Consider the following 14,316-nt stretch of genomic DNA (forward strand, 5'->3'; position numbering starts at 1 on the left):
AGTAATTTCGGGGGGTTTTACTATTTTTATCTTCTTTTACTTCTTACTTTTATTTTATTTATGCTCTTAGCTTAACTCCTCTTATGTTTTAACTTGGTAATTTCTTATCTTACTTACTTTGTCTATTTATTTTTCACATTTATATTTACTTTTTATTTTATGAATATTATAGTTTTGGGTTTTTTGATCCTTTAACCACTTGTTTCTATTTCTTTTACTGCTCTTACCTTCTTATTGCTGTTGTCTTTTGATTTGCTTTTAGCTCTTTTAGTTTCTTACATCTTTTTAAATCTTTGGTCCTCTTGGTCTCAGCTCATGTTGTTGGGTTCTTGTGTTTCCTGGGTTCTTATGATGGTTCTTGTGATGGTCGGGTTATATATGGTCTGTTGGGTATCGTGCAATATGGGTTCTTTTCTGTTGAATTGTATTTAATTATTTTTAGTATTTTGCATTTGTTATGTTCTTGCTTGTATTGCACTGTGGGACGGAGACAAACGCAATTTCGATTCCACTGTATGTCTGGCATATTTTAAAATTGACAATAAAGTTTACTTTGACTTTGACTAGTATTCAAATGTTTATACCTAAATTCAACTGTTCTTTAAAATGCATGAATATGCATGAAATTCAGATGTCCACATAATCAATATAATTATGATTATTTTTTAATCACTAAGCTTTGGTGTAATGCGACATCACAGGCCAGAGAGCATCTCCACCCACAAGGCCCGCTACCACTACAGCTTTTTCCCTGCTGCCATGAGACTTGTAGCACAGGACATTAAGACACCTCACAGACTAAATGGACAGTTGACCACCTCACCGTGCAATACAAGTGTGCAATATTAACCTTAAAAACAAAAAACAGTGCAATTATATAATGTGAAAAATATGTGTGCAATAACCTCAGGTACAATAAGAGATAATAAGTGGAATAAGAAAACATATTTACATTTTCATTTCATTGTACAGTGTTTGCACTCTTTTTTTCTTACAATGCTATTCTATTTTATATATAATTTTAACTTTTTTTTGTAGAAGCTGACTTAGGGAGAAACGCACCAGAATTCCAATGTACCTGTACTTGTCCTGTATCTATTGAGGACTAAAAGTGCCAAAATTAAATATATGATTAAATAAATTAAATAAATCAACAAATATATAAATAAATATATAATTATTTAATTAATTAAATGCATGTGTTATTAAATAATTATATATTTATTTATATATTTGTTGATTTATTGCCAATATTAAATAATTTTATATTTATTTATACATTTGTTGATTTATTTACAATATTAAATAATTTTATATTTATTTATACATTTGTTGATTTATTTACAATATTAAATAATTAATGACACATTTAATGATTTAATTAATTATATATTTATTTATACATTTGTTGATTTATTTCTAATATTAAATAATTATATATTTATTTATACATTTGTTGATTTATTTCCAATATTAAATAATTGATGACACATTTAATGATTTAATTAATTATATATTTATTTATACATTTGTTGATTTATTTCTAATATTAAATAATTATATATTTATTTATACATTTGTTGATTTATTTCTAATATTAAATAATTATATATTTATTTATACATTTGTTGATTTATTTCCAATATTAAATAATTGATGACACATTTAATGATTTAATTAATTAGATATTTATATATTTCATTTTGGCACTTTTAGTCCTCCGTACCTGTGCAAAGGGGAATAAACATCTATTCTATTCTTACGCGTCTTATTCTTATGAGTCCGGCTCCTCGGAGCGTTTGGTGATGATCCACTCCAGCAGCTCATGTAGCCAGCTCGCAATGCATTGTGGGATGTCTGGGCTAATGGTGAAGTCAAGATGGCAGAGGAACTCCGGCAGAGGAGAGAGCCCGCAGCGGGAAGGCCGTGAATGAAGTTCGGTTTAACAAATCCTTCATCGCCGCTCGTCTCCACTTAAATCATCCAGCTGTTCGAGTTATTATCAACCCGCGGAGGACTCGATACGTTCACAAACAGCAGCAGGATTACAAACAAACTGAGGATAAAGTCTCGTATGAATCCCGACGAGAAGGAGGACCGTGAGTGTGCGCCACCACAGGCCGAGAGCAGCCCCGCGGAAGCATCACAAAGGTGGGCACGGCATCAGGAAACAACCGGGGATGCTACCAGAGCTAACTAGCTGCGAATGCTAACTGTGTGGCTGCCACCGATTCGCTGTTTTTTAAATATTTCTAGGCAAAACGAACGCTTAAATGATCAGATAATATATTTAAGATTTTTATCACTCTGTAAATGTAATTTGTTAGATAAATATTTGTGTAAATATGAAGGCCAAGGCTAGTAAGATAGCACTTGCTATATTAGCTTGCTAAGTCAGCGTCAGATTGTGCAGCTCTGACATTTCTCCTCCTCTTTCCCCCCCTGTAATTATGTTTTTTTTAATAGATTTTGTATTTCCAATCCTTTGCAATGTATTTTTTAATAACTATGACTGCACATTTAGGAAGATAACATAACCTGACTGTGACCCCAATCTCTGCAAAGCTCATCTGACTGCTGCAAGACATTTATTGTAATGTTGCTTTTCCTGCAGCATGTCATCTTTATCCTGCTTGTGTGAAAATGCAATTTAAAAAATGTGCAATTTCTGCTTAAATTCCCCAAATGCAACCAACAGAGAGTCAGTGGGATAGTTGTGATGCACCTGTCAGTGCAGCACATTGTGACCTCTGTGTTTCTAATTGTTCTGTTTTTGTTGTTGAATTAGAGAATACGAGGAGCCTGAAATAGAAAACCCAGAAGCAAGCCGAATGTAAGTCGAACTATTTTTTTATTTTATGACACGTGTGAGAATCTGTGAGCTTGTATTTATGACTAACCCTTTACCACAGTCACTCAGGTCACTTCTACAATTCTACAACTCACTTAGCAGACTCTTTTATCCAAAGCGACGTACATCAGAGAGTAAGAACAACACAAGCAAGGATCTAGAAAAAAGGGAACAATGTGAGTCAGAGCAAACGATCAGCTTTGAGTCTGATTGGACACACAGGTGCAGACAGGAAGTGACCAGAGGCAAAGCACAACATTGAGGGCAGTTGTTGAGAGCTCTAATCAGTATAGAAACCATCTTATAAGTCGTCGTTATCAAACAAAAACCATCGTCATTACCATCATCATCATCAATAATATGGAGACCATCATCATTAAGTTAGTAGGTATTCATGAAAGAGCTGGGTCTTTAGCTTTTTCTTAAAGGTGCAGAGGGACTCTGCAGATCACATGGAGTTTGGAAGTTCATTCCACCACCGGGGGGCGACAGAGAAAAGAGTCTAGTCAGAGACTTAGGACCCTGTTGTGAAGGTTGGATCAGACGCCTTTCATTGGCAGAGCGTAGAGGGGGGGGGGGAGTGTAGACCTGGATCAGAGAGTTAAAGTGAGGAGGAGACGTTTCTGTGTCTGTTTTGTAAGCGAGCAGCGGAGTTTTAAATTTGATGTGAGCAGTAACTGGGAGCCAGTGTAAGGAGATGAACAGCGTCGTTGTCAACTTCTACTTTAGTTTGCTTTTACTTTTTCTTCCTGCCTCATGGATTTTGTTTCTCTTGAAGTAGGATCGTCCCAACACAATAATTTTAAACTTTGAAATGATACAAGTCATAATAAAGATCAAAATATGTAGAAACTAGTGCTGCACGATTTGGTGGAATTGTGCGATTATAGTGGACTATTTGCAATTGCAATATAATTATGATGAGTCCTCTATGTTGGGTATAAAGGAACATGCAGTAGCATGTGAGCGGCTGTGGCTCAGTTGGTAGAGTCGGTTGTCTCTCAACCGGAAGGTCAGGTTTCGATCCCAAGCTACATGTCGATGCGTCCTTGGGCAAGACACTTATCCCCAAGTTACTCCTGCTGCTTCGTCTCACCTCAGTGTGTGAGTGTGTAGGTGTGACCTGCAGTCTTAAAGCGCTCTAGAAAAGATGGGCATAACCAAAAAGACTCCACACAATCAGAGACACATGCATACATTCATTAAATTTGCTTATTTGACATCATATTTTAGACGGTGCTCTCTCCCTCATCCTTTGTTTATAGTGTCTGTAGTTTTTCTTTCTTTCACCAACATGGCTACAACCTCAGTGTTCTCAGTGCCGAGTATTTGAAATCCCCTTAAATACGAACGGTGTTTGGTTTTAACTGCTCAGTAATTCCTAAATTGTAAACATGGTAATCAATCTGGTCACCCCTGCTAATCCCATTGTGCTCCAGCTGCTGTTAATGATGTTCAAATGGGATTCTAACGTACCTCTAACTTGTCATGCCTCACTTTCTATGCTTTAAATCACACATATATTTTTCATCCCTGCACGGGTTATGTACATTTCTTGTGTAAGTCTATTTTTAATTGCACAGTTTAAGTTTGATTCATCTAGGGGGATTCTTTAAATATTTTTTCAGGTTAATATATAGGTATGGGAGGGGAGGGGGGGCGTCGGTTTTGCAGCTTTTTTTGCGGCTTAATTTGTAACAAATGTTTCATGTCATGTACGTCTTGTAATTTCCCTCAGGATCAATAAAGTATCTATATATCTATCTACTTCTTACCGCAGGAAGCGAGCAGCTGCCAAACATCTGATAGAGCGCTACTACCACCAGTTAACGGAGGGCTGTGGGACCGAGTCATGCTCCAACTCCTGGTGTGCCTCGTCAGTCGGCTTCAACCGCATGGATAACAATGCGGCGGCGGTCAAAGCCCTGGAGCTGTACAAGGGGAACGCTAAGCTATGCGACCCCCACCCGTCAAAGAAAGGCACCGCCTCGGCGTACCTGGAGAGCAGCGGCGCTCACAGTAACTCCGCCTGCAGCAACAGTAAGATGAACCATAAAGACGTCCACTCTGTACGGGACAACTTTAAAGGTGAGAGTTTATAACAATACAAATATCTTTGCTGCAGATGTTTATCTCATTTTTACCTTTACAGTTATATTGTTTATATTAGTTCTGTTGTTCCATTATTCACCATGCACCTTATAACTTATCATTTAGTATTTAGCCTACTTGCACATAGTTCTGTGTATATATATATTTATTTCTCGTTTACTGTTTACGTCTGTTAGTCCGATCACTGTCCACTTATATCTACTCTTTTTATATTTTGTATTTTTAAGTTAAGTTTAAGCTTTAAGTTGTATTTAAATTGACACTTTATATTTAGGTTAAAATGTTTCGTACTTGCACTGTTGTTAATTTACTGCTCTGTGTGCCTTCGAATTTTATTTTTTTTATTTTAAAAATTTGAATTTGTTATTTTTTTAGTTTCACTTTAGATTAAAGTTTATAAGCATGTGCTTCAAGTGTCTGCACGGCCCGGGTTTGAATCCGACCTGTGGCTCCTCCCCTACTCACTCTCTCTCTCTCCTTGATTTCCTACTCTGTCGACTATCCTGTCTCTATAATGAAGACACCAAAGAGACATGAAATGTTGGGAGGAGAGAGCGGGGTTCACATGCAGCAAAGGGCAAAAAAAATCTGCAGACAAACTCGCTGTGGTTTCTAAATCTGCCGTGTGAAAGGCTGTTTGATGTATAAATTTAAATGTATCCTCTTTATGAACTTTAATGTTGTCAGGATCCAGTGTTGACATTCTTAACAGTTTGATGTTTGATCGTGTTTTTAGATGTGAATTACCTGACGGAGGAAAAAGTGTACGAGATTCTGGACATCTGCGGAGAGAAGGAGGACTACTCCCCTCTGATCCGGGTGATCGGCCGGGTGTTCTCGAGCGCCGAGGGTCTTGTTCAGAGCTTCAGGAGGCCCAAACCGCACACCAAGGAGGAGCTCAAGTCCCTTCAGGGTAAAGACGAGGACAAGGACGAGGACGAGAAGGAGGCCGCCGCCTGCTCAGCCACAGCGATGGAGGAGGACTCCCCTGCTTCCTCTTCATCGTCACGGCTCGGCGAGGGCTCCTCGGGGGAAAACGATGTCCAAAAGCTGGCTCCTGACGAGGTGTCGGTAGACATCGAAGCCGTGCGGCGGGTCTACGAGCGCCTGCTGTCCAATGAGAAGATAGAAGCGGCCTTCCTGAATGCACTGGTCTACCTCTCGCCTAACGTAGAGTGCGACCTGACGTACCACAACGTGTATTCACGAGACCAGAACTACCTGAACCTGTTTGTTATCGTCATGGAGAACAACAACCTGCACAGCCCCGAGTACCTGGAGATCGCTCTGCCGCAGTTCTGCAAGGCCATGAGCAAACTCCCGCTGCCGGCCCTGGCCAAGCTGGCACGCCTGTGGTCGCACTACGGCGCCGAGCAGATCCGGCGGATGGTGGAGACGTTCCAGCAGCTCATCACGTACAAGGTCATCAGCAACGAGTTCAACAGCCGCAACCTGGTCAACGACGACGACGCGGTGGTAGCGGCCACAAAGTGCTTGAAGATCGTCTACTATGCAAACGTGCTGGGCGGCGACCTCGACGTCGAGCACAACGAGGAAGAGGACGAGGAGCCGATCCCGGAGTCCAGCGAGCTCACACTACAGGAGCTGCTGGGGGAGGAGCGGCGGAACAAGAAGGGCCCCCGAGTCGACCCGCTGGAGACGGAGTTAGGGATCCGCACCAACGACTGCCGGCGGCCGCTCATTCCCTTCGAGGAGTTTGTGAACGAGCCGCTGAACGACGTGCTGGAGATGGACAAGGACTACACTTTCTTTAAGGTCGAGACTGAAAACAAGTTCTCCTTCATGACCTGCCCCTTTATCCTCAACGCCGTCACAAAGAACCTCGGTCTGTACTACGACAACCGCATCCGCATGTACAGCGAGCGGCGGATCACCGTGCTCTACAGCCTGGTGCAGGGTCAGCAGCTCAACCCGTACCTGAGGCTCAAAGTGCGGCGAGACCACATCATCGACGACGCCCTGGTCAGGGTAAGTGTTCGCTGGTCAGCAGTTTGATCCCTTTTTTTGAACGTGTCTGGTTTGTGGCGCTGATGTGTTTGTGTCGTGCGTCTCTCCAGCTGGAAATGATCGCGATGGAGAATCCTGCAGACTTGAAGAAGCAGCTGTACGTGGAGTTTGAAGGAGAACAAGGTGTCGATGAAGGAGGCGTTTCCAAAGAGTTCTTTCAGCTGGTGGTGGAGGAAATCTTCAACCCGGATATCGGTAAGAAAACACACAACCGCTAACATCGATTAAAGGTCAATGAAGAAGAATTATCTACTTTCATACTTTTATGATACTGACTGAATAACGTTGTTACTATCAAGCTCAGCGTCTCCACATTGCCTCCTCATTTAGAACCAAATTGAGCATCTGAGGAGAGATGATGCAGGAAGAAAATCGGGGTCGGGGTGTATCAACAGCTTCCCAACGTCATCTTTAAATTTCACTCTTTTGTCGAGTTTGTCAGCTCGTTTTTAGCCCCTAAGTTGAGTCAGTGCCAAACAAACAGTATGTGTCTCTGATCATTTAAAGGAGATCTATTATCCTCACTTGTACCTTTAACTATGTCAGTGTGGGACACACACACAAACGTCTGCTGGCTGCTTCTCTTCAGTCTCCACAGATTGTTTAATGTAAAATTGATTTATGAAAGTATTTCTCAGTGAGCGACCGTCGCTCGTGTTGCAGATGTTTTAAAGCATACAGACCTGTATCCCACATCACCGGGGCTGCAAAGAATCTGCAGGATGGTTTTTACTTCTGGTTGGTATGAAAATGTTTCACCGACCGGCTTATTTCCTGAGACGCGGGGGCAGCGAGGACACTTTTTCTATTCAGCAGAACGTGTGTGGCACTGAAGGCCGCTTTCATGAAAAGCCTCTTTACTCAGAAGTGAACACGAAGCTGATTTCTCCTGAAGTGAGCTGTATAATTATTCACTTTCTGTGTATGTGTGTGTGTGGCTATAACTTGAGTTAGTACATTACAGGCGGGGGAATGATGCTAACCTTGAACATGTACTTTCAGTTTGAGATGAATGTATGACGTTGAGCGCTCACAGCTTCAGCACTCTGACAACATTTTATGAATCCATATTTTAAGTGCTGCTCAAAAATAGCGCTTTGAAAACCGCTAGGAAGAATGAGCTCGCCATATGGAACGCCTGAGTCTCAGGGTTAACCTGTTAAAGCCTGATGAAAATCTTTAATTTAATTTTCCTCCTGCAGGCATGTTCACATACGACGAGCGCACCAAACTCTTCTGGTTCAACGCGTCATCGTTTGAAAACGAGGGTCAGTACACTCTGATCGGCATCGTGCTCGGCCTGGCGATCTACAACAACTGCATCCTGGACGTCCACTTCCCCATGGTCGTCTACAGGAAGCTCATGGGCAAGAAAGGAACCTTCAGGGACCTCGCTGACGCTAACCCGGTGAGAGAGAAAACGCATTTCATCTGTTTGCAAAATAACGGGAGCAATGAATGATTTTTAACTTCTCGCTGTGTCCGGAAGGTTTTGCACCAGAGTCTGAACGAGCTGATGGACTACGAGGGAAGCGTAGAGGAGGACATGATGATCACGTTTCAGATCTCACAGACGGATCTGTTCGGGAACCCTCTCATGTACGATTTAAGGGAAAACGGGGACAAGATTCCCGTCACAAACGAGAACAGGAAGGTGAGAAAAAGGGCGTTAAAACGTTTCTATCTCTCATTTTCATGTCACATTAGCGGGACTTACAACCGTTGCCATGCTTTCTTACTGCACTTTCCTGATTCTCTGCAAAATGTTGTGTGTGTGTGTGTGTGTGTGTGTGTGTGTGTGTGCAGGAGTTTGTGGCCCAGTACGCGGAGTACATGCTGAACAAAAGTGTGGAGAAACAGTTCAAAGCATTCAGGAGAGGTTTCCACATGGTCACCAACGAGTCGCCGCTCAAATATCTCTTCAGACCGGAGGAGATCGAGCTCCTCATCTGTGGGAGCAGGGTCAGACCTCTTTCCTGCACATTTTAATATGTTTAATAATTCATTTCATTGTGCTTTAATCTTATCTTAAACGCATGCTCTGTCTCTGTCACATCCTGCAGAACTTGGACTTTTTAGCACTTGAAGAAACGACAGAATATGACGGAGGTTACAACAGAGACTCTCGAATTATCAAGTAAGAGAGAACGGTTTTTACTTATTTATTCAGTCTGTTAAACTGTTGTTTCTTGCAGGTTTACTCAGGACGCAGGTTGGAATAATGTAGAGAGGTGTAAACTGTTTTGACTGTGTTGAATCTTTTATATTTTAAACTGTTTTTTTTGTGGACCTGTGCCCGCCTCGCAGGGAGTTTTGGGAGACGTTGCACTCGTTCGGGGAGGAGCAGAAGCGGCTCTTCCTGCAGTTCACCACTGGCACTGACCGAGCACCTGTGGGGGGGCTGGGCAAGCTGAAGATGATCATTGCCAAGAACGGCCCTGACACAGACAGGTGAGACGCCTACAGACTCTCTATGTGACCATAAAGCTGACTGGCTCTCTGGTTTAAGCCTGATGCCTCTTTATGAGCTCCAAAATCAAAGGAGGCATGATTATGTCCACAAGGGGGCGCCAAAATCCACACCAAGTTTCTCACAAAAACCATTGTCAAACATGTTCCTCCTGTTTGATGGTCGTGTGTGTGAAAGGTGTGTGCCGTCTCTCTCCTCCGCAGGTTACCGACGTCTCACACCTGCTTTAACGTGCTGCTGCTGCCCGAGTACAGCACCAAGGAGAAGCTGAGGGAGAGACTGCTGAAAGCCATCACCTATGCCAAAGGGTTTGGCATGCTCTGAGCCCCACTGAGCGCTCAGAACACACAGCAAACGGACTCCTTCTTCTCAGAAAGCCCATGAACCCCCCCCCCCCCTCCCCTGCCCCGCCCTGCCGCCCCTCCTTTATCAGACACAATCTTAACAGGTGACAAAGCAGAGTATGTTTCCAGGAAAAAAAAAAAGTCAATAAAGAGGAGGAAAGAGGAGAAAAGTTTCCAATAGAGCGCTCGAGTAGTTCTTCTACTGTGCCTGCATCATCCCCGCATCAGTCAGTGTAAGCACAGAGACCTCCTGATCAAACCCCCCACATCCACTTTACGTGAATGTGCCGCAGCCTCCCCGTCTTCTTTTTGTTCTTCTGTGTATAGAGAGGATCATTTTCCTTATTATTTATTGTAAGGTTAAAATGGGTTATTTTTCATGCCTGCCTGTTGTGATAGCTTCCCCGCTTAAGGGGGAAAAGGGGGAGGGTTGATATTAAACTGTAAATTTGGGACGAAGCTGAAATGAAGAAGTCGATATAATCCCGTTTATTGAACAATAACGTGTTAAAGTAGCCCTGAACGCTCGATCACTGACTATTCACGGAGAAAATCTAGTCGTAGAGTAGTCGTTTTTAATCCCCCCCCCCCCGCTAAAGAGAAAGAGCTCCATTCCACTCAGTCGTCGCTTAATGTCCCCACCGTTAATGATCAAGGTAAGCATTCAGAAATAACTCTCGTTTGGTCCTTTATCAAAGAGCGGTTATTTTGTCTTCAGGCCTTTTTTCCTTTTGGGAGGAGACACACACACACACACACACACATACACACATACACACACACACACACACACACATTGCAGGTTAGACTCAAATCCATGTCAGAGCTGTGTAAGTGCACTTAGACATTTTCAGAATGTTTGTTTTTTGGCCGCAGGTTTGCCATGATTGTTTGCAACCTTTTTATTTCCATGTCTTCCTGTGTTGACGATTCTATCAAATAAAAACAGTATTTATATAACCAGTGCGGTCGGAGCTGCGGCGCCGTGTTGCGCAACGTTTTTCGAAAGGATGTACTCTAGTGGTAGACCAGTCACTGCTGATGTTCTCAGATACAGGCTTAGAGCTCTTCTTGTGCCAACGAATACCGTCAGTCGATAGGAGAAACACTTTGTGTTGTCTGCAGAGTCTCTGATCTGTAAAGACCCTCGTTTATATGGAACGAGTCGAGAACGCCGAAAGAAAGTTTCCACAAACGTTAACTCTTTTCCGCTGACAAAGATTTCTGATCTGGCTTTTTGTGACACCCGTCATTATTCAGGGTCATTTTTCAACCTGGGTCATAGTTTACACATTTTAGGATCTAAATGATTAAAGGTCACATCTTCTGCCATTTTACCCTGACACTAACATGTGTCTCTAGTCGGTCTACAAACCCCCCAATGATGAGAAAAGTCCATCCTCTCCGTCTCTCCCTGCTCCACATTTCAGAAAATGTGCTTTTGCATTTGCTCCAGTCTGCAGCTGCAAAATGCACGATTTATATCTAAGACGCAATCCTTAATGTTCTTCTTTTTGTCCCTGACAGGCCCTGATTGTTGACGACATGACATGCATGATCCCTGCAGAGATAAGACCTTTTAATTTAAGCTAGTCTACAAGAAACTATTTGCAGTTTTCTCGTCAAAGCCTCCAGACTCCGTTGACAAAAACAGTCATTTAACATGCTGGTCTTCACCAACCTTCACATGTTGTTGTTGTTGTTGTTGTTGTTTTTTCACACATTAGCACAATCAAACCAGCAGATTGAAACCAATGTAGACCAGCAGCTCTAAAGCTTTGCAAGTTAAACTTAAAGTCTTTGAAGAGAATGATGTAACAGATGTTTCTGACACCAGACTCCATTGACGAAAACGCAGATTTTATCTTGCAGAACGCAGAAGTTTACGCTCTGTCTCTTTCTTAACATCTGACTTATTTGTATTTTGTGACTTTGATGATTTAAAGAGTAGCTTTGGATCAAACTCAACATTAATAATCGAGCTAATAGAGGAAGCGATGCACCTGCAACTCTTGTGTTCTGCAAAGTTAAATTACTGTTTTTGTCAATGGAGTTTGGTCTCTCTGTGCAGGGATCCTTCCTGTAATGATGTCACACACTTCGAATAACAACTTGAGCCTGTTAAGGACAAAAACAACAACTTCTGATGGATGCACTTTGATTGGCTGCAGGATTGTGTTGCAGCCAATCACAGCCTGTTTCGCTGCTGCAGGTGGAAGAAATCAACATTTAGACCCTAAAATGTGTATAAAAAAAATGCGGTTTTCATATATATTTAAAAAAACAAAACAAAGATGTGTCCCTTTGCCTCATCTCTCAGGTAAGATAATAACTTCCTGGACTACTCGTGTCGTATCAGAGATCAATATTCCTGTGGGGGGGCGAGAGGGCACATCATCACTGTGAGCAGATTCTTAAATCTGTCTCGTTCGTTAAATTGTAACGGGTGGAACCACTGTCTACGGAAAAGTCTGACTTTAGCGTTTAATTGCACTTTTTTTTGTTAAACAACTTATATTTGAATATCGGCTGTGAAATCACGTCTCCACAGAACAGGAAGATGTTTTGTATTTTTTTCAATTATTTTTTTTTTGTTCAGTAGAATCGTCTGTACTTGTAAAGGACTGGAGTGATATCTGCATGATGTTCTTGCACAGAATCAATTCACTGGTTTAAAGGATTTTTTTTTTTATTTCAAACAACCTACCTGGGTCTCCTTTGTTTTGTTTTTTTGTTTGTTTCGGCCATGATTTCTTTTTCATTTTCCAACTCAGCTGCTTCAAACGTCTACACCGACAACCGAGCGTGTTAGGGCAAGCAGCAGAAATCATCCAACACCCTGATCGGTCCTAAAACCAGCTTCAGTTTTACCACACTATTTTAACCACTTATTTAAAACTGGAGGGGGGAGGACGGAGAAATAGACGCTCCTGGAATATGGAGGTGCAAATCATATCTGACACCAAAAGACCATCTTTGAACACTATCTGTTATCACATGCCGTAGCAACCATCAAGTCAACGATTGGTTTTGGCTTAGTGTCATCGCCTTGAGCTTGCTTCTGGCCATCGCCATATTGTTTTGTTGGCGCCAAAAGAGACCGAATTCGGACTATATGATTAGGCAGCAGAGGAACTAGGGGTTTAGAGAAATGCAAAGTCATTGGCTAGCACTATCTCTGTTTGCATGATGCATCCCTAATTTACTGCTACGGTGTGAAATTCTGCAAGAAGATGAACCGTAGAGTAACTTTAAACACAAACCTCTTTTACCCTCCGTCAGGCTCATTTTCTAAAAGACTTCTTTCCAATCTGACTCATATTTGAATCTAGTTAAGGCGTACCCCTGCTGGCCATTAGTAAGAATGCAGGCTCTCCTGCGTTGGCATCCATTTGTAGCCATGGAGGCGATGTCCATTTCTTTGTGGTTATGTGATAACAGCTTTTAAACTTAATCTGCTGCTACATAAAAACAAGAGATGTGGTATGAAGTTGAAGTAATCGAGTACATATATTATCAAAGAAAACAGTTTTCTTAAACCAGGACCCTCAGACACAGAATACATCCTTGTAGGGGAGTTTAAGCGAGTGGTGCGTCAAAAGAGGCTTCGCCGTTGGTGTCTGCAAAATGCCACTAATGATAAAGACGGTGCTCAGACCCCCGGTAACACAGCAACCCTGAGCCGTTTTTATTTCTGTTTCATCACCCTTACTTTTTCATCTTCATGGTTTCAGCCAGACCTGGGCAAAATGATGTTGGAGAACCCCCTTTTGCTGCTTGTTTTAGCCTCCATTGGAGTCACTTTGGACAGTGCAAAGAGTGCCTGAAAATTCAGACTAACAAAGGACTGTTGGGGAACTCTGTGAAGGTTGAAACAAAAGTCGAAGGACCACCGACAACTGTTATTGAGCCGAGGTCTGGTTTCAGCTGTTTTCTCTGTACCTGTGTTTTGTAATGCTGAAGATGCTGCTGCTCACCTGGACATGTGAACGGGCTCCCGAGCCCAGTGAAGGTAAACGGTGAACGACCTGATTTGGAAAGGGAAGCAGTTTTCATCGATTTGTTTGACTCCGCGGTTACATTCTCAAAGATACAAACTGATGAACGGCTAAAGTACTCAGTGTTGTGAAACATGCTAAATAAAGATGACTGCTTTTTTCCAACTTGTGTTGCCTGATTGTCCTGATTTTTTTGTCTGCAGGTTCCTTTTTGTCATACTATTTCTCGTTGATCTTATTTGTTAAAGATGTTTTTCATACTACGTGTTGCTGGAGCCCTTTGACCTCATCGATTCTTGACTCCAAGTTAAATGACCCTTGTCTTTCCGTCAGCACTCTCCCTCGCCCTGACTTGGTTACATCATGAGATCAGAATTTAAAAGGACTGAGCTAAAGATAAAAACTCAACTTTACCCAACCACTAACATGAAGAAGTAGAAGTCAATGGAGAGACTTGTTTCCCTTCCTTAAAGGTCAAAGGTTTTCTACGCTGAACAAGATGCACGATTTAAA

At 42.1% G+C, this 14,316-nt stretch overlaps 1 protein-coding gene across 1 annotated transcript; it reads left to right on the plus strand.

The window, feature by feature from the left end:
• The first annotated feature begins 1,840 nt into the window (after positions 1-1,840).
• Positions 1,841-13,968, plus strand: LOC110002583 (ubiquitin-protein ligase E3A-like). The gene is made up of 11 exons (XM_020658209.3): positions 1,841-2,151; positions 2,789-2,833; positions 4,632-4,939; positions 5,700-6,952; positions 7,042-7,186; positions 8,194-8,399; positions 8,481-8,645; positions 8,798-8,953; positions 9,055-9,128; positions 9,299-9,442; positions 9,665-13,968. Exons 1-11 carry the CDS (start codon positions 2,075-2,077, stop codon positions 9,783-9,785), a joined length of 2,694 nt encoding a protein of 897 aa, XP_020513865.2. The 5' UTR covers positions 1,841-2,074; the 3' UTR covers positions 9,786-13,968.
• The last annotated feature ends 348 nt before the right edge of the window (positions 13,969-14,316 follow it).

Source organism: Labrus bergylta, chromosome 24 (genome assembly GCF_963930695.1).
Source record: "Labrus bergylta chromosome 24, fLabBer1.1, whole genome shotgun sequence".
In the NCBI taxonomy this organism is placed as follows: Eukaryota; Metazoa; Chordata; class Actinopteri; order Labriformes; family Labridae; genus Labrus; species Labrus bergylta.